The 21541-nt window shown below is 37.3% G+C and overlaps 2 protein-coding genes across 7 annotated transcripts; one reads left to right on the top strand and one right to left on the bottom strand.

The window, feature by feature from the left end:
* The first annotated feature begins 28 nt into the window (after positions 1 to 28).
* Positions 29 to 8463, top strand: LOC124536793 (G1/S-specific cyclin-E). 6 transcript variants are annotated; one of them, XM_047113435.1, is made up of 10 exons: positions 29 to 302; positions 1069 to 1120; positions 1186 to 1264; positions 1335 to 1600; positions 1691 to 1892; positions 2196 to 2201; positions 7142 to 7253; positions 7343 to 7774; positions 7855 to 8060; positions 8144 to 8463. In XM_047113435.1, the coding sequence occupies exons 2-10, from the start codon at positions 1107 to 1109 to the stop codon at positions 8267 to 8269; spliced, it is 1443 nt and encodes a 480-aa protein (XP_046969391.1). In that variant the 5' UTR covers positions 29 to 302; positions 1069 to 1106; the 3' UTR covers positions 8270 to 8463. The 6 variants fall into 6 exon arrangements, with proteins under 6 accessions (XP_046969391.1, XP_046969635.1, XP_046969553.1 ...); XM_047113679.1 differs by having other exon boundaries at positions 1198 to 1264; XM_047113516.1 differs by lacking the exon at positions 29 to 302 and adding an exon at positions 451 to 984.
* A 2105-nt stretch (positions 8464 to 10568) lies between these two features.
* Positions 10569 to 21440, bottom strand: LOC124537164 (structural maintenance of chromosomes protein 6). Its single transcript, XM_047113927.1, has 18 exons — positions 20989 to 21440; positions 20337 to 20492; positions 19501 to 19742; positions 18566 to 18816; positions 18253 to 18450; positions 17989 to 18182; positions 16923 to 17069; positions 15925 to 16052; positions 15231 to 15420; positions 14978 to 15149; positions 14004 to 14223; positions 13766 to 13936; positions 13398 to 13585; positions 12822 to 12990; positions 12415 to 12525; positions 12146 to 12340; positions 11367 to 11506; positions 10569 to 10685 (listed from the first exon to the last, which is right to left on the bottom strand). The coding sequence occupies exons 1-18, from the start codon at positions 21206 to 21208 to the stop codon at positions 10664 to 10666; spliced, it is 3114 nt and encodes a 1037-aa protein (XP_046969883.1). The 5' UTR covers positions 21209 to 21440; the 3' UTR covers positions 10569 to 10663.
* Positions 21441 to 21541: the final 101 nt, after the last annotated feature.

The raw sequence follows: 21541 nt of genomic DNA on the forward strand, positions 1-21541 counted from the left end.
TCGATTTCGGAAGAAACAAACGTGAAGCTATCAGTGTATTAGCTTGCAGAGCACCGATGTTTTACCGCGACATTTTCGCGCGGAAAGCCGGGCGTTATTGAGCCGTGGAAAGCTTAAATAGAGAATGTAATATAAGAAAATTACTAATAGTGTAATATTTTTATTCTTAATTAATGTTTAACTTGTTTTTGTGCTAGAATAAGACTACAGAATAGTGTATTTGTGATAAAAGTTTTGCCCTCATATCTGGTATACGAGGAAATTTTGTTCTTTACAATTTGGATTAATTTGTGAATGATCAGGTATGTTTTTATTTCTTTTATAACTTCTACGGTTTGTAGTGTTACAGAAATTATAAGCAAAAATTTCAATAATCTAATCCTTTTGTCTATAATTAGGTTATAAATTACAAGAGTCCGATAAGCTTAGCCAATTATGTCTTCAACCGTTTTAACTTATGTTCCGGTAAAAAACGTTTTCTTAGATATTTTTATCACGAACCGATTTAAAACTATCATATTTGATTGAGATTGTGCTATTTTTAACAATTTCCTAAAGTGGTTGGGCTGAGAAACCCAAGCTAGCGACGTGTCTAATGGCGCTGACGGGAGGATTTCGCGCGCGATTATGACGGATTCGTGGCATTTTTTACTCCAGCTGATTCATTATTTCTAGCATTTATGTGTCTTTTAAAAGTTAATTGCGTATTCTGCTGATCGTATAACGTAATAAAACCGCTATTTATTAAATAAATCTGCATCAAAATACGACTTGAAAAAATTTCTCCCGCCAACCAGCAGGGGGCACGCTGCTTGTATTATGATCTCAAAATGATACTTTTACGTTAAAATCTGTTGGTTTTTCTTATCCAGAATACTCACAGACTTAGCTAGTTCTATTAAGTATATATATTTTTTAGAATTATGTCCTCTATCATGGTTGTCAATTGACATAACCCTATTTGCGGTTTGAACATGACATGCGGTAATTTTAGACTCATTACTTCTATTAATTTCTTTTTAATATTATTCTCTTTTAAACACATGCTTATAATTCTTCATGTTCTAGACAGTGGAGGTTGTACCAGGTGATCTGTACCCCTCAATATGGCGCAAGCAGGGTATGTACAGCTGATCATACACAAACAAATTTTTGACCTTTATTCACTGTGTTAACTTACAGCAGCTCTTGTTTTAGTTCCTCCTGTGAGGCCATTGAGAAACGTGCCAACTTGAAACGAAAAAGGAATTCAACAGATGATGAGGTAACCAGTGATAACAGTGATTTAAGCTTTTAATACTCAGTGACAATTTTTAATTCCTACATTTGTGTAGGTGGAGAATATGCCCCCTGTAAAAGTAACAGCTAAGGAAGATGATCTAAGCGACCAGCCAGGTCACAATGTTGTAGTGGAATCATCATCATGCTCAAGTGATGAGGAGAGCAATGAGCAACCAAGGAGTGTGTTCACAGACATAGATTATAATGCTGATAGTTTCTTAAGCCCACCGAGTATACCTGAACTACCCAATTGCGTGTTGAGTCCTCTAGAAAATGTGGCGAGGGGTGACTGTACACCACATTCTAATAAGAGGCCCAGGTAAATACAATTAAGATAAATAGTATTCCTGCATTCCAGCATTCTAAAAACTATCCTTGCATGTAACTTTGTAAATAAATTCATTTTCAGTACTAGTAAACCTCTATGTCCCTCACCGCCAAAGCGCAAGTGTCCTCTGCCAGGCCTATCCTGGGCAGACCCCACAGATGTGTGGAGGAGTATGTGTGAGTGTGATGTGAGATCCAGCATGAAGAAGAACCCCAATATGTTTGACAATCATCCCAATCTTCAACCAAGGATGAGAGCTATTCTACTGGACTGGTTAAATGAGGTAAGCCTTGAATTACAACACAGATTCATATTGCATATTAATAAAAAGTTATTATGTGTTTCATTTGGTAATTTAAAATTTAAGTAGGTATTACTTGTGAACATGCAAATTTAGCTATTATCATATATTTATAGACCTTGAAGTTGCATTTGATTCTTTTCTTGACCTTGAGAGATATAGGTCAGGATCTCGAAGTCGTAATTATAGCAACATTTAGTGATATGTTTAACAAATAAATTAGCATATTAAAAAAAATAACTTACAAATTATACATTTGTCCATTTTTCATGCTGCCTTTCAGAGTCTTGGGTAAGTTTCATCTTAAGTAAAATTTATAATGTTAAATGCGAATGCAATTATTGGGACTTTTATTATGTGAAAACATTACAGTTTTTACATATAGGCTACTGTTATGGGGGCATTGACCCCTTTCTTTCGACGTTCATTGACCCTTGCAGAACCAACGTGTTTAAAACATTATTGGTTAGCTTCTTTTTGTTTCTTTTTTACTATTTAAATGTTTTCGTGACTATTGTTCGATTATGGTCGAAATTTAATTGATTTTTGCTTCATATAATCACAAATCCACATACAATAAAAATAAATGTTCGAAATAATATGTCGGTTACTACGTGCGGGCGCAATACTATACGAGGAGTTTGTGCAAATATTTAACATTTTTTTCAATTAACGCTCAATCAATTTGCGAAGTAAATAACTGTTGTGTTTGTTTTAATATTTGTAGAAAATATTTTTAATGTGCTTATAAATCAACGCCGATAAAAATTAAGCATATTTAAAATGGCGAAGATTTATTTTCTGTCGTTCAGAGCAATTTCTAATTTAAGTTGTAGTAACGATAAGAGAAAAGCGATAAATAGCTTTAATTATAAAACAAATTTACTCGAGTGCAAGTCACAGCATTACTTAAGATTCAAAATAGCTTAAATAGCAACTTTACGCATAGCCAATGGGTTTGAATACGGAGAAATTACAAACGGCATATTGTACCGCCGCGCGCCGTCTCCTCTATAAAATAAGATAAAAATATATCTATTCAAATATACTTTTGGAATAGTCATTATTGTCAATCAGGTACACTGAGGTGTGTCCATTGTACCAGTACAATACATTTACAGTATGAACCTAAAACGACTACCTAGAACTCAGGGCCAGAACAAGCTTAGGTAGGTACGAGCGTTAGAATAACCATCAAGTGTCAAGATCGGTTTAAAGAACTAAGTGTATTTAATGGAATACTATTTTGCAACAAAGCGTAAGGTCCTCAGCCCATTGTAAAATAGTATATGCCGTTGTGAGAAGTGCCGCAGTGAGCACAGGCAACGACAGACGGCGGTAATGGGTGATTTGTGATTCACAGCTCCCTGCACCGGCGCCGGGCCTCCGAACTTGGCGATTTAAATAAATTACGATATTCCATCTTCGCTCGTTCGGCTAACCTACATCGTGTAGATATACTATGTGTATTATCGATCCCGATTCATCAAGAATTTCTAATTCTAATAATAGTTTATGTTACCTCGATGTTTTAAACTCTGAGCTTTGTGACACATACTACGTAGTAAGTGTCACAAAGTAGATTTTTTAAGGTGGACTTATTTAAACATTTTACTACTACTTAACATTGAATGGTAAGTGAATCTCTATTTTAAGTTTATACCGATTATGAGGCACTATCACGCCGCTACGCTTCGTGATTTCCAAAAGTCAATTAAAAAAAACAAACAGTCCCGAAACACTAACAAATATGTGTATAAGTTATACATCTATAAAGACAATTTAAAAAAAAAGCGTCTATTCGTTTAGGTATAAATAATAACTCAAAAGAACACGTTATTCAAGATTGTCTCGTCAATATTTTGAGGGTTAAACTGCGAAGCGAATATTGCAAAGCACTAAATATAATATCCTAAACATTCAAATACACGTGTGATACAGATAGACAGACGCAGGCTAAGTTGCGTGTAATATCTCGTCTATGTTAATTTATTGGTGTTTACAATTAAACGTACTACTCTCAGTTTACTCTACGTAGGAGTAAAATAATTACCTTAAAATTGTAACAAGTGTATAGCCATGTGCTGTCTTTAAATGCAAGTGAAATATTGGGCTGTGGTCATATCGCTAGAGACCCTGTATGATTGAATTTACTCAAAAAAGACGATTTAAATTTTGTTTTGGAGAAGCTCATTCCACACAAAAAAGTATTTAAATCAGTCTTTAAAACAACCCTATGACTATAGTCGTACGCTATAGCGTAAGGTGACCATAAAAATCAACTACTATGGTTAAACTACGAGGCAGGTGTGTCTAATTCAAATGCATCGCGAGAAGCGGCAGGGTACAACTAGTTACACTGCCCCCTGCAGGTGTACGTAAATGTTTTACCACCGTCGTGTAATAGATAATTGTAAACACAACTACATATCTCTTGTTACGATTATTACGATTAACTTGCTCTCGAGTCACCGAGACATATGATAGTTTACTTGGAAGTATCCGATTTCTAAAGCTAAATTGTTTCAAAATATGGAATGATAATCGTCGATATTGTGAATGCGTTTCTGTTTACGCAGTTCAAATTTTATGAAACCTTTGCTGATTTCTTTAATGTAAATAAAACAAAATGTCTGTCTTATTGCATTATCAGCTTATTAGTCGTTATATTATATTTTATCGATATATTTAATAATCAGTCAATTAAGTTTTGAATTCGATAGTACGTTTTAAGAACGTGTTTGTATTACGATTCCGTTAAGCAATTATAAATAATTGGTGATAATAGGTTAAATACCATCTTGTGCAAATCTGCTAACAGAAATGAAATTTGACGGAAATTTATTTTATTCGATTTTTACTCGATTACAACAGTACAATTTCAAAAAGAAAATTAAACATAAAACATTTTGTCACAATTCCAATCACAAAGAATTTTGATATTGCAGTGAGGAATATTATTGGTCGAAGTCTTGAACACTATAGACTTTTCAAGATGTCATATAATTATTATGAATTTGTGAAAATTAGCTTTGAATGGCATCGAAGTTATCGGGACTTTGAAAGTAAAATTATAGTCGATAAACACATAAGTGGAATGGTGTTGTATTGTAAATTAAATTATATTAAACAAGAACTGTTTGTAACTAATAATATTGCAGAAGTAAATCGTATGGAATATGTTAATATAAGGTTTCTTTATCCGTATTTACGTTTGTAATAGGGGATAGGTATTGCCAACATCACTTAAGATAAAATTAGCTTATACTACATGCAAATCTAATATAATTTCATACATTTATAATATATACTAGGCTTTACCTATCAGTTTCTCTCGCGTTAATGTATCTCTTATAATTGGATTGGCATGGTGGTTTTGTTTGTTATTTACTGTGCCTCTACCAAGATTCAAAAAAAGTTCATACATAAATGATTATACTTGTATAACAAGTAATAACTCTAAATTCTGATCTAATTAAAGGCAATGAGATTTAGGCATGGACCGTTTTACTATTGATTTTTTTTATCTTTATCAAATATACGACCAAAATCTTTTTTTTTTTTTAAACATTATTACATATTCGTAAATAAATGTAATTATAATTCAGTAAAATAGTAAACGTGATTTATTATTGCAAATAATAAGTGGAATTTGCAATAGAAAACAACTAATCTTATCGACGGCAAATAATTCATTTTTTTTTACTATAATTTGACATTTAGAATTTTACAAAACACAATTTCAATATCGCTACGCTTAGCTACAGGTGTGCTACGCTCGTAGCAAATTGTTCTAGAAAGAGTATATAAGAGTTATTTTATTATATTCGAAGTCGTTACACCCAGCATATTTTACTTGTTAAGCACATTTTTCAGGTTACTAGGTAAAGATTTTTGTAAGAATGACATTTTTATAAATACAACTTACGATGCATTAACCCACATTTTTGCAGTATTCATATTATCATTGTGATATGATGATATGATATTGTACATTGATTAAGTTACAATTTAATTTTCATTGTCTAACTTGCGATTACGATGTAAAAGATTTTAAACAAAGCATACAAAAAAAAGAAATTAAAATTTTAACAACATTTTAATGGCTTCCAATCATGGCATACCTTGTTCACCACTGGTGCGAGAATGTTTAATAAATTCAGTTGACACGATGGAATCGATTAAACGCAGTTGTATTTACTCTTATACATCTAACCGCGTATTATGTATCTACATAGTATTTAACAGCTTATGTGTAGACATAAATGCATATAGGCAAGAATATCAACTTTTCAAGTCAAAATAAACACGACATTTTTTTTAAAAGTTCTATATAGAATCGTATCTGTGTTAAGCCTCTCGGTTTGCACGTAAACTCTTGCTAGTTTTGTTTAGTTCAGCAATATCTATAGGAAGTAGTGCTTCTTACCAATAGGCAACCCAAACAATATATCTAAATATAAATGTTCCCCCCATGCCTACGCCGGCGTGTTTAGTTATGTCTATGTCTGCAGCCTTCTTGGGTGTGAGTTATAGTTATCTGCTGCATATTTCATCTAAATCCGTTGACAAAAACGTAAAAGAGTAGCAAAAGATCAATTTATTCTCGTAACTTGATTAAACTTGGGCAATTAAAATGTCCATGATCATCATCATTACATACTTATCATATAAGGGCTGTTAACTAGAAAATAAAATATAGGTACGTCTTACCACCACCAGCTTGGTTCAAACTAATTTTTTAACATTAATAATTGCTTAGTTTAAAATACATTAAGGTCTTTTCGATTTATGTATATTTTCGTTAAGCATATAGATATAGAGCCTGTCTAAGGTTACATTTTTCTTCATCTTTAATGTATAATAAATAAAAAAGAATTATAAAAAACATCCATTAAAAATATTGTGACTTGCACTTTATTTACAATTTACAATTACTATAATACATTTAAATATTATTATGTTTAAAATCTAAGGATCGCGAGCGCTATGATACGAGAAACCACACTACATCCGTCCGATAGTAATATTTTATAATTAATATATAATGCCAAGTACATCAAATGGGTGTTAAACTAAACATGTTACTAAAACCATTATGAAGTTTTTTACAGGTTCTCTATCTTTCATTTCTTACCTTAGTTATATAAAAATTGAAAGGGTACTTTTTCGAATCGATTCTAAAAGTAATTGTTTTGACTTATTAAAAAATAATCTTGTTATTTTGGCAGGTTTGCGAAGTGTATAAACTACACAGGGAGACTTTTCACCTGACCGTTGACTACGTGGATCGATACCTGACCAACACTGACGACGTCCAGAAAGGTCGCTTACAGCTCATAGGTAAGTCGGTAAACATTAAATTAATAGTATATTTAAAGAAGTTACTTCCTAAATCAAAGTAAATCGAATTTGTGTATTTCATTTTACAGGTATAACATGTTTATTCATCGCAGCTAAAGTAGAAGAAGTCTATCCACCAAAAATAGGCGAATTCGCATACGTGACTGATGGCGCTTGCACGACAGAGGAGATACTACTAGAGGAACTACTCATCCTGAAAATACTATCGTGGAGCATCACGCCCATCACTATCAACAGCTGGCTCAACATATACATGCAGCTGGCCAGCGAGGGCCGCAGCGCCAAGCGCCGCCTGCTGGGCGAGAGCGACGTGGGCGCCAACGCGCTGCGCGGCTACACTTTCGTGTTCCCGCAGTACTCGTCGCTGGAGTTCGTGGTGTGCGGCCAGCTCGTCGACCTCGCCGTGCTGCACGTCGACGTCAACAAGTTCGCCTACAGCGCCGTGGCCGCGGCGGCCATCGCGCACGCCTTCAGCGAGGACCTCGCGCTGCGGGTGTCGGGTGAGTGCCCTGTACTAGTGTCGTCTGGTCGATCACCGGCGTCGGTTAGAACGTGCTAAACGTGGTGAATCGTCGCACAGGCTACAGCTGGGAGGCGCTGGAGCCGTGCCACCGCTGGCTGGCGCCGTTCGTGCGCGCCGTGCGCCGCGCGGGCAGCGTGGCGGCCGTGCGCGGCGGCGACGGCGAGCACGTGCAGCGCGCCGCCGGCCTGCGCCTCATCTGCCCCGACCTCAACCTGGACGAGAGCCATCGCATACAGACGCACGACGTCTCGCTCGACATGTTCGTGAGTATCTCCCCGTGCACCTCGAACCCCCCCCCCCCCCCCGCGCTCCCGTGGCGCCGCGCTGACCGGCCGTGTGCCCGCAGGACCAGGTGTACGCGCAGCTGCTGGAGCAGCCGCAGCACGTGTACCCGCCGACGCCGCCGCAGTCGGGCCACAAGAGCCCGCGCGCCGAGGGCGCCACGCCGGGCGCGTGCGCGGCGCGCGACTGACGCGGCCCGGCCGCCTGTTGTGCTCCACGTGTGCCGGTGACTTCGATTGTACAGTTTTGTAGCCGAGTGAGCGTCGATTTAGCCTAATTGCGAGTAATAAGCTGATGTAAATATAGAGTATATACAGAATAAGTAGCTTGATTTGTTAAAAAAAAAAATTAAAAATAAAAATTAAAAAATAGCGATGTAGTATAACTAAAATTATTTAAAAACTATATTATCGTAAAATTGAAAAGATAAATAAATGTGTATTTAAATATTTAGTCCATGCGGATCATATTTTTCAAAATGCTTATATTATAAGCCTACATAACTATTTTATCCCACAACAAACTTTCAAAAAATATTTATTGTGTAAAATTAAATGCGATGTTAATTGCAACTTCAAGAGAACCGAATACAATTTTTATTCAAAATAAATCGCATTCAATTAAAATTACTAAAATAATTAATTATTGGTTTGCCAGTGTGTGCTCTTACTACTTCACTAATATTTTGTCATTAATTTTGCATGTTTAGGTTAGGTCAGGTTAGGTGATCTGTTTTGAATAAAAAAGACGCGCGTATTTTATTGACGAAAATCATATTTTCATCATACAAATATTTTATAAATATATTTCTATCACTGCAGTATTTCTTACGTGTCCTACGTATTTCATACACAATAAATATTTTTACTTTATTTAAGAAACATATACCTATCATAAATCCATCTCAAGTGATGCAATTTTTGTCCTGTAAAATACTTCTTAAATAGTTATATTTCCACTGTCACAATTCTCAATCTAACGATTAAAATTATTTTGCATTTTGAACATTCCAGAAAATATCTTAAATTTGTAAAATTAGCTATATATTCGATTAATTAATTATTATCAGTGTTATTACATACTCTTGCATTTTATATGCATTACACGTAATGTATGTGAAGATACAAAAATGGATTAAAGTGAATGTAATCGTTTATAATCACTAATATATTGTTTGTTAGTGTTTAACCTTTATGTAATTATTTTAAATCAGTAACGTTAATATGGATTTTTTTCTATAAAATAAAAATCTAATTTTATATAAGAAATCGCTATGAAGCCATGTCCTAGTTAAATACTGAAGATTAAACTAATGAGTTGCACTCGAAATAAAATGTAAATAAATAATAAATAAATATAATATAAATTATTACTAACGTTATTGTACTGTGGATTGATGATGATGATTGATGTAAGAGACTGACGGAGACTCGTGCGTCTACTGTTAAAATTTCAACTAAATTATAACCAAAGACTGTTTTGCTAAACAATCTGATTGCAGTGTAATCTGTGTACTTTTAAGTATAATTAATGACATCTAATTGAAATATTTATTGCGACAGGTCCAGAGTAACGAATCATTGTATATTACTTTACATATATGTAATAAAAGAGTTTATGGACTACATTAATTGAAAATTAAAATTTTGCTTCAATAACTCGGTTAGAAGCAAGACTTAGAGCGATTAATTAGTGACATTGTTTTTAACTTTTACTTCACTAAGTCACACCTATGTGTATATTACACTCAGTTTTATAGAATATGAAGAATATTACAATATTTAATAATAAAATGAATGTAGTAATTATTACCATTCATAGATAGCAAAAAATAAAAATAACATTTATAAATTAATTTGACATATCAAGTTGAAATAACCTTTATTTAACCGATGATAGACATGATGTTTAGTAAATCTGCTGCTTGGCTTATGAGATATTCTAAGCGTTGGAATTGTTGAACTTAAAATAAGAGTTTGTTAAAGATTAAGATAATTTAATGAATTAATTTATCACTTCCTATGTTATCTGTGAATTGTAAATGATGTTATCCGTATTGTATTAGCGAGCTCCGCGCCGAAGCTTGCTACGGTGATGTATATTTGTAGTGCAAGTGTGTGTCGAAATCGAGAGCCGGGTATCGCTTCTTGAGTAGATTTAGAATTAAGTTGAACGATTACGCTTATCTCCTAAGGCGATTCGCCTTATAAATAAGACTTAAATTTGTTACTTTACATCAAAATAATTTAACTATATTCTTAGTTTAAGTTGCCTTAGTAATAAGCTATTTTTATATCAATTTATTGAAACGAATATAAAAAAAAATAGTACCTTTTTCAATTGTATTTCAGTAAAAGTGTGTATGATCTCATGAGGTAAAAAAGGAAGCCATGCTAATTGCTACTATTTGTCGTCACTTGTGCAATAAATATGCATTGAAATTGATCACGTTTTATGTACTTGAATGTGATGGCGAGAAATAAATGGTGTTAATGATTAATTGATCTTTTATTTCAAAAACAAATTATAAAAAAATGACACAAATTGTAAACTTAAAAATTTGATGACGCATAATTCGCGCAAGTTATGGTCGGGGGTCCTCCAATCTGAAACAAACAATTTTCGACATTTACCTATGTTTTAATTTTAAAAAAGCTATTTACTGTCACGTATTCTAATCTATACTAATATTATAAATGTAAAAGTAACTGTCTGTCTTTTACGACTAAACCAATGAACCGAAATTGATGAAAGTTGGTCTGAAGCCAACTTGAACTTAAGAGTTCAAGTTGGCTTCAGACATTAGCAGAGGCATTAGCTAATATTTTTTGCCTGAAAAATAACTACCTCCAAAATGCGAGCGAAGCCGCGGGCGACAACTAGTAATTAATACAATCTTAATAATAAGATAATTAAATGATGCCTTAAAAAGCTGAAAGCGCCTGGGTAAAGGCTTTTTGAAATTATGGCCTATTTCTGCACTTTTTCGAGCTCAAATAACTATTTAATCATTCTATATGTATCGAAAGCCTCAGAATGCTTCTGATGTGGTTTTTTAAATAAATAGAGTAAATTCGAGAGGAAGATTTTTATGTATAATACATAGAAAATAAATATACGAATAAATAACTGTCAAAATTTTAAATAATGAAGTCGTAAATAAACACATTCTGTAGTACATTTAGCATTGCACCCGTGCGAAGGGAGGCGGATCGCTAGCAACGTATAAAATAAAACACAGTCGTCGCAGTCGTGTCAGCGCATAGGAGTATGTGTGGTGCACGCACCGGTGCAGCTCCAGCGCCGCGTCGGCCGCCAGCGCGCGCGCGTGCGGCCGCGCCGGCGCCAGGAACACGAACTGGCGCGACGGGTGTCGCCGCGCGAAGTCCAGCAGCAGCTCCACCATGATCTTGCGCACTTGCGCGTCCTGCGGGCGGGACGGGCCGTCACGCGCGTGACAGATTCAGTGTGAAATTATTCAATAAGTAGATTATTATATAAGAGTTTACATTATTTATTATATAGTTTAATTAATTATGTAATAATAATATTTAGATTGAAAGTATTTTTGGATTGTATTTATACTATCATATTCAATAAGAGGGTACTTTGACTTTTTTGTGTGTAATATAATGTGGGCAAGACACAGTCTGTGAGGCCCTTGTGTTTTTTTTTTTCTTTACTCTGATCCCAATGTTATGTTGTACTTTTCCAAATTTCGGGCGCGAGGCCCTTTGCACCGCGAGGCCGTGACTGTTTGTCACCAGTGGCGGCGCAAGATCGTGATCGAAAATTGTAATTAAATAACATGATTGTATTTTTAAATGTTGAAAAGAGTAACTACTTAGTTTCTTACCAGTTCTACTCGGTAGAAACTACTTTCGGAACCGGTGGTAGGTTACTAAAATAGTTGTTAAATTTTGAAATATATTTCCTTAATCATATCATCTTTTTGTCTTAAACCTTAAAATATTATGAAATAGTGAAGAAATAGACGTTATTTTTGAAATATCCTGATATAATATAGTATCCATAATGAAAATATCTAACAAGCGCACTAGCTCACCGTGAACACGTCGAACTCGTCGAGGAAGTAGAAGGGCAGCTCGACGCACTCCCACAGCGCCAGCAGCAGCGCCACGGTGCAGTAGGAGCGCTCGCCGCCCGACAGCGCCGCGGCGCTCTGCGTGCGGCGCGAGCCGTCGCGCCCCGACAGCTGCAGCGTCAGCTCGCCCGACGAGTGCTTCACGTCCACGCGGCCCTGCGCACGCGCACGCGCCGGTGAGCTCTCGCGGCGCCGCCAGCTCGCGTTACCCGCGTCACTCGCATACTCACGTTGTAGCCGTGCGCGGCCAGGATGGACCCGAAGCAGAACTGCACCCGACGCGTGATCTGTATCTCGAGCTGGTAGCAGAACTTCAAGCGAGCGTCGATGGAACATTTCGTCTGAAAATATTTATTTATTTTTATATGCATATAGAAATCTTAAAAAGAACTAAGCACGCTCCTAATTGACAATAACGGTATGATAGCTATTAACGAGTCAGGGATTTAAGCACCACAAAATTCGTCTTTTTTAGGTTTTTAAAGTTTAATTGGATCTATAGGAATTAATCTTAATTGCTGATTATTTACCGCAATATCACACCGGTTGAAGCACTGTGTTTAATTAATCTTCAGAATCAAGCATATTAATCGCGTACTTAGGTAATATTTATTTCGATTTTGGCCGATGAACTGACCTCTTCAATGAGTTCGCTAAACTTGGTGAGCAATTCTTTGAGATTGGTGTATTCCTCTTCTGAACGAGCCATCTCCGTGCTCACTGTTTCCATGTCCAGCGACAGACTGTCCACGGCTTTCAGTTTTATTCTCGTTTCTTGCAGCAACTCTTGTAGGGTTTTTTGATCCCTGATGATAAGGATGATAACGATGGTAGTTATGTTGTTGTGATTACTTACGGGGTCTTACGAAGGCCGTGGAAACAAACACACCAGTGAAAACATTTATATGGATGGTTAGTAACGTACAAAAAATTAAGCCGATCATGAAAGAGTTGTATTAATAATAATATCCTTACAAAACCAAACGAACTTATATATAAATAGGTCTTTTATTTATAGCAGAAATAAGAATCAGCAGGTAATTGGTGCCATTGTAACTGTAACGCACGTTACACTAGGACATCTGTATTAGGGTTATTCTAGTAGAATAATTGAATGTGCTATGTTAATAATAAGATCATTCTGATCATCAGAATTTGTAACATATAATATTTGTAAGGTCACTAACTACTAACTGGTGTATGGTGGACTAACCTTGGATTATCGACCCTGGGTCCGGTGGCAAGCGCTTTGTTGACCGCCTTCGAAATTAGGCCTTCCTGATGCGTCAGTTTATCTCTAATGTGAACGAGACCATCTTGATGCTCCTTTAATACACGTTCATAATTTTGACGTTTAGCCACTCCATTATCGACTTTAGACTGTTCCTGAGTGATTTCCTCCTGTACCAATATTATAAAATATATTTACTGAATTATATAATATGTATAATGTTTTATTAACTTACTCACTACTTTATCCGGTCAAGTTCGCTTAAAAAATACGGGTAAGGTTGATCCTGACCGGTCCATCCCTTCTATGCTATAACAACAACCCTCAACATGCTCATCATACAAACTCACATAAAGTTTTCGGGAGACATCAGCGAGGGCGTCGAGTTTCGTTTTTATCTGTTTCACTTTGGCCTCGTGCTCGCCGATCTTCTGCACATACTTGTTCTCCGCCGTCGAGGTTTCCTCCAACTCCGCCCGGAGAGTTTCCACGACCTGCCTGGTCACGTTGAGCTCCTTTTCCTGAAAGCACCTCGAGGTCACATACGAGGAGCGTCGGGCACCGTCGGCGGGCGGGCGGCGCACGCACCAGCTCGTCGTGCTGCGGGCTGCGGTGCAGGTCGCGCGCGCGCTCGGCCGCGCGCAGCTCGCGCTCGCACTCGAGGCGCGCCGCCAGCAGCGCCTGCAGCGCCGCGCCCGCCTCGCGCGCCTCCCGCGCCGCGCGCTGCTCGTCGCCGCGCGCCGCCCGCGCACGCTCGGCCTGCGCGCGGTGCGCCTCGTCGGCGCGCGCCACCGCCTCGCGCAGGCGCCTGCGGGAGGGGGCGGTCAGTGGGGCCGGCGGTAGGCATGTCGATTCATTAAAAAAAATCGATCTCCGATTCGATTCGAATCGGACATACTAGAATTGATTCTTGTTTAAATCGGGCATTAAAAGATCGATATTCGATTAATCGATCCATTTTCAAACATGACTAATTAACTAGCCTTCTGCTCGTGGGTTCGCCTGCGTAGAATTCGGTTATATCGCGTGCCCTTTTTTATTCCAAGGGAGGCTCCCTTGGAATAAAAAAAAGAATAAAAAATTAACTTTACGTTTGCAAAATTTTATAGCAATCAGTCCAGTAGTTACGGTGTGAAAGCGGAACAAACAAACTGACTTTCCGATATAATATTAGTAAAGAAGTAAGGATAAACATTATATCACGCCTATATTCCTCCGAAAGAACGGGTGAACCTTTCTTACAGTCCGACTCGACCGAAGGGAGGCGCCACTCACTAAGGCACAAATGCATTGGATAGTAGGAAGTCGTGTTAGTTGCGAGTTTAGTTGTTAAGTTTGTAAGAATTTTTCATTCGAAAATTTCTTAGTTATGTATTTTTTGGCGTCACGCCTCGTATCCCTCATGAGAGATTTTAAAGGCCATGGATCGATCCAATTCGGTTTATGATTAGATTCATTGAATCGATCTAGGGTTCAAAATAATTTTTTTTACTCTAAAAATCGATTTTCCGATTAATCGATTTTAGATCGACATGCCTAGACGGCGGCCGGCCCGTACGCACCGTTCGCCGTCCTCGGTGCTGAGGTGGAGGTAGTGGTGGCCGAGTCGGCGCGGATCTCCGCCGTAGCTGCGGTAGTTCGGCGCGGGGTAGAACTCCATGCAGTCCTCGGTGACTATCTTGCTGCAGTTGAGCGGCACGTTGGCCTCCGTGTCGGCCCGCCGGATCGCCTCCTCTGCGGGTACGAAACCGAATACGTAGTACGTAAAATCGACTCGAATCGTGGGCTTCGGTGAGTTCCTCGAGCGACTCTCACCCTGGTCCGGCACGAGCAGCACGGTCTCGAGGCTGAGGTTGTCGATGAGGAAGTTGGCGATGACGGGGTTCTGTACGTCGAGCACGTCGAGCGCGCACGGGTGCGCCTGCACGCGGCGCCGCGACACGTCGTGGCGCGTCGCCAGGAAGCGGCTGCATGTCACGCTCGGCTTCGGCTTGTTGCCATACACCTGAAATTATAACGATCGTTACTCATATCATAGCGATTACATCACATATGTATCTCCATATATGAATATCACTAGTGCTTAAGATTTTGCGCAAATACAGGGACACACATAACGCGATAGTACAGTCAAATCAAGAAAGAGAACAGTGGAACGAACAACGGCGCTATATAAAAAATCCAATAACATTTAAAAGGAACCGACCCAGGTATTAAACCCGAGTCCTCGGACTCTTCGGTCTTATGAATTAGACACTAAACCAACAAAGTGATTTTAGAGTGAGTTATACAGTTAGCTTAACAGTTAACTATATATAGTTAACTGATCGTTGGTCAGTCGGTAGTTTCCTTAATTATAGTGCAATACTTAAATTTGATTTTGTAGTGTTGTCAATCCTGAACCAACGACTTGGGAAATAAAGTTTTACGTGGCTTAGGCTTGTGTATATTAAGATTTCGCCTGTTTTGACAAAAGGAAATGATTTTAATATAAATACAGCTACTGTACCTCCTGCATAATCTCAAAAAGTTTTCTGGAATCAGCTGGACTGTTCACGCAGAAAGTTGTTTTCATGTTACCGATAATATGTTCAAGAGCATTTCCCCATTTCTGATCTTTTAAACGTAAATAGTAACCTAAAAAAAATAAAATCATAAGTAAAAAGTAATAACATACATTCGGCCGTTTTACTTTCAAATACGTCTAAAGCTGTATTAAATGTGTTAAACATGATGATGAGTTAGGCTGAAAGTCTTAAGTATGTTTGGTAGCAGATAAACAATTAAAGTAGTATCGCGGCATAGAATGTGATCTCTTCTACTTGCCAGCTACTTTCATAAACATAAATTGTTTTTTAGAAATTTTCCGTTCTAATCGAGCTACCCAGTGAAATAATTAACAAGTGAAACATGACTATAGTCTGTTCGCGTTAAGAATGCAGTGAGTTGTCATTGTTCACCGGCACCTTTGACCAATCAAATCTTTTCAAATTACAAAGTCAAGTTCACATTGAACAGGTAAAGACATGAGTTCGAACGTGATGGTTATGGATTTAATTTATTATTAACTGATATTTTTATAATTTTAATTAAATTTTTATTATTATTAACTGATATTAAAAAAAAATGAATACCACACCACTTTGTAAAAATAAAAGTGCGAGAAATGCTGCGACCACATCTTACAAGAAGAAATTGCCATGTGGGATTTAGATAATGTTATGGAACTCGCTACAGAAAATTATTTTATTATAAACACTAACGACGACAGTAATAGTGTAAGTAATAGTGATTAAAATATTAATGACTTAATTTCGATATTTTACGTTAATGTGTACTTTTTAAATTCATTACACTTAGTCTTTAAAACAAATATAATTTGTTGGAATTTTAACACAAATATACATACACATTTACCCTTCTTTTAAAAAGATTTGATTGGTCAAACAATGACAACTCACTGCATTCTTAACGCGAACAGACTATAGTGCAGTCGTATGTGCTCACCGACGGGCCCGAGGGGCGGCTGGCTGAAGTGTCGGCGCTCCACGGCCTGCTGCACGCGGCGGCGCAGCGCGCCCACCAGCTCGCCCCACGCCGCCAGCGGGTCGCCGCCGCGCGCCTGCAGCTCCTGCTGGCTGCGCCGCAGCTTCTCTGCTCGGGCGGAGAGTGGTCATAGAACAGGGACAGGATACAGAAAAATTTGTAGGGAGCGAAGAGCGGACTCGGGAAAGAGCAAACGCAAGTACCGAGCTCGTCTCCCAAGATTCGGTCCGTATACCGTAAGGTGGGTAGGACCATGGGTCGGTGGTGGGATTGCTCGGGCGGCGATATCGATTAGCGGTGCGATGGCCGATTACATCGACATGCCGGAGGAAAAACCGATTCTGTTCTATTGACGCTGTGGCCTTATGCGCCGATGTCGATTAGCGGTGCGATGGCCCATTACATTGACATGCCGGATAGAGTTCAATTATTCGAGCCTAATTATTAGGGTTTACGTAGACTACAATGTTGCAACTGATGCTTTTATACTTACTATATTGAGTATTCGTTTACCCAATCAAAAAACTATATATTACACACATATACCTATTTGCATTTAACTAGCATGACTATTTTTAAATGTTGAACAAGGGTAAATACTGATTTTCTTGCCGATTCTTCCCGGGTAGAATCTACGTTCTGAACCGGCGGTAGCTTCACTTAATAACGATTAAATTACGATTCGAAAGTGCTCGTATAAAATATATTTTGATCTTTAATATATTGATTATACCTACTATATCGATTTAATACCATTACAGTTACGACCATTACCGACTCAAATAATATTAAATAATTGATAAAAATTATTGTCGTCTCGCCGTCTCGGCTCAACCACTGAGCTAACTTCCCCTCCGCTTTCTTTACCGTTTGCGTCACTGTGACACAATTGTACACACAAATTTAAAAAATATATGCAAAGTCCAACCGCGCATGTAACATGAATAGTATCCGATGGTACAGATCCGTCAGATGTAACATGAATAGTGTCCAGATGGTACAGTTCAGTCTGCGACTCGGGGCTCACCGCAGCGCTCTTGCAGGTCGCGGCGCTCGGCGTCGTCGCGCGCGGCGAGCGCCTGCGCGCGCTCCAGCTGCGCCGCCGCCTGCTCCACGCGGTGCTCGGCGGTGGCCACGCGCGCGGCCGCGGCGCGCTCCGCCTCGCGCGCCTCGCCCGCGCGCCGCTCCAGCGCGTCGCGCCGCCCCGCCTCGGCGCCGGACCTGCGCGCGCCGGTCGCCGTCAGCCGGGCCGCCGGCGTCGGGCGACTCCGTCGTCTCTGTCGTTACTCACTCGATGTTTCGTATTTCGTGCTCGAAATCGGCGATCTTCCTCATCTCCTTGTCGAGCTGCTCCCGCTTCTTGGCGGTAGCGCGCTGTGCGTTGCGATGGGTTACCTGCACGTTTCGAATCTCCTCCTCGATCGCCCTTTTCTCAGCCTCTAGAGATGTCTTTTCTCGGTCGTTCTCTTGTAAACGCTGTTTTAGGGTTCTGAAATAGATTCAACATACTCTTACGACTTGCTCTCTTTTAACGTCATCAGGCCCTCAGGCTCAAAAATCTATGCGTAAAGCATAAGCAAAATAAACTAACTATAAAATCTCACTCGATAATATTGCGATTTCCATCAAAATCTTTATCCATCGTCGTAAGTTTGTCTGATATTTTTTGGCATTTTCTCTTTTGCAGATCAATTTGGTCATTCAATGATTGCCGTTCGAATTCTAGATCAGCAATTTCACTCCAAACTAACTCCTTTTTTAGAGCTTGTATTTGTATTTTCATTTCATTGCGCGATAATAATTGTCTGTATTTGTTTTCCCAGCCTTTAAACTCCTTCTCCAATTGAGCACAAGTCTGTAAAGTAACAGCTAATGTATAGCACACAGCTGAGCGAAGGTTTTAAAGGTTTTCCTCTCATTTCAAGAAAGCCCCAACACCATAACAATTAAATGAAACACACAGTTGAAACACATCAGGTAAATTTTTATCCAACATGCACAATGGGTCTAGCAGAATTACTATAAGGAAATTGCATTGGCATCATTGGCCATAGTTTTTGTTTTAAAATATTACGTCTTCACTCAAAGTATTTATACCCGCGATTTTAGGTCTCAGCTACCACTCATTAGGGAGATATGGGGGTAACAGACCCTAACGGTTTTATTTTTATTTCTCAAAAACTATGTCAGATGTTGAAATTAATCCAACTCGAAAAAATATATATCAGTGAGCTCTATATCTAGACACGCGGTAACAGAGCTGGCGAGCGGCACCATGTGTAATTTTATATAAAACATTTGGAGCCCCTTTTGACCGCAACTCAAAAACTATTTGAAATAATCTTGTCAAATTTGGAACATATATTGAGACTTGCGAAATAAATATGTTCTTAAAATTTCAAAAATATTTAGTATTTCTTGATTAATTTTTATAACTAAATTGGAAAGTTTCTAGTTTTACGAAAACATGAAATATACTGTATAAAGCATATGTTCTTACAAAATTAACAAAAATAATGCTACTGGATTAAATACTAACCCTTTCCTTCTCGGTTTTGATTGCAATAGCCATTCTGCAGTTGTCAAGGACTTTGTTGTAATTACTCTCGCTAAGATCAAGATTAGTCGCTCTTCTGAATAGGGTGAACATCTTCTTTGGATCAATGTTACAAAATGTGCGCGCCTCATCCTGATTCAGCACTGATATTGGATTGTCAACTTGTATTTCAAGAGCTAACATAATGTTACTTATCTCTGCATACCTTGTTGAAACCACTTCTCCTGTAAATGAAACCATGAGATTATTGGAAATGCAAAGAAAAATATATATATAAGTATAGTTACTTGACTATAGATATATGTTTAACAAACATGATAAGCACAAAATCAAATATGATAAATAAATTTTAATATTCAATTTATATTTCCTCATTCAATATCTCAACAATAAAAAAGAAAGTGCACTGGCATATTTTATACCATAACCTATAACAGAGTTATCACAACAACAATAACTGAATTTAAATTACTACTATAACTACAACCTATTACCCCTATTACATCCCATCCTACTAATATTATAAATGCAAAATTTTGTGAGAAGTATGTATGTTTGTTACTCTTACATGAAAAAACTACTGAATGTATTTCGATGAAATTTAACAGTAATATAAGTTATAGATCAGAATAACACATAGACTACAATATATAACAATTTTATGTATTTTGGTTATAATATAATGATACATATTAAAAATGTAGCAACATTGTGATTTGTATTATGCAATGACAAAAAAGATGTGAGACATTCTGTAGTATATTGAGTATCAGCATTACACACATGCAAAGCCTAGTTTATATATAACTATATATTACCTGTAGCTGATTTAACAATGTAACTTGATCCAGCAGTAGTAATTTTTCTAATAACAGTAATATGATCGCCATATCTATCATGATTGTATGACTTGTTTGTACTATTTTTTATTTTTATTTCAATTGTGGCATAGTTGCAGCCCTTTTTAATGAATGCTGAAAAACATATAATTGAAAATATATCTGTGTGTTGTTAATAATGGTCCTCAGGAGATTTTATATACATGTATATTCAGTAATTGCATTTATTGTGTCAAAATATTATTTATTTACTTATTTAAAGAGAACATTAACAGTATACATATTTCACACTGAATAATAAATACATAGATTGCTGTATCATTCACTGATATGAATATGAATTATATATGTAAAAAGCATTCTCAAATTTAAAATTTATATCATACAGGAAAATGTAAATTAACTACTCATATTAACATCATTTATTTTAAGCTGGTTTGTTTGATTTTTTTTTAAATGTATTCCAAAAAGTGAGTAATAACTTTTTTTCTAAAGTTTTAGTGTAAAATCTTCCAGTTTACTACAACTAGTTGTTAGACTGTAAATAAAACCATACCAATGTTTACATTCATCGAAATGAATATACTATATGAATAGTTATTAAATTTAAGTAGAATAAGAAGAAACATACATTGAATATTGTTGCCTCTTCTGGTTGCAGCCGCCTTGCCTCCAAGGCCAACAATTAACGCTGTAAGAATTGCACTTTTGCCACTACCATTGCGGCCATATACCCAATGAATATTACTTTTGTGTAAGTCAATAATTAAATTATCATGACAAAGAAAGTTCTTTACTTGAATAGTTTGTATTAAACCATCGATTTCGTCACCTAGATCGTTATATTCCATATTTATTTATTTGTTATTATATCATAATATTTTTCGAACAAAAGTAGCAAAAAATAAATTTTAATCACGTTAAATCAATTAATTTTCTTTCGATAGTTAAATAGCACTATCAATTCAATTCAATTCTTAGTATAATGGCTTTTAAGCTTTTAATTACGCCGAACAATAACAATAATATTGTAATATAGAATCAGTTGACACTTGACCGTTGAGTGTAAGTGTATATTTGACAGTCCAACTGTTGGTGTTGGCTGTTGCCTTGTTGATGTTGATATTGAGCAGGTACAATAGGTTTTGTATTTTAGTCACAATGTATTAAATTTAGGTGGCGCT

The sequence above is a fragment of the Vanessa cardui genome, chromosome 1, assembly GCF_905220365.1.
Source record: "Vanessa cardui chromosome 1, ilVanCard2.1, whole genome shotgun sequence".
Lineage (NCBI taxonomy): Eukaryota > Metazoa > Arthropoda > Insecta > Lepidoptera > Nymphalidae > Vanessa > Vanessa cardui.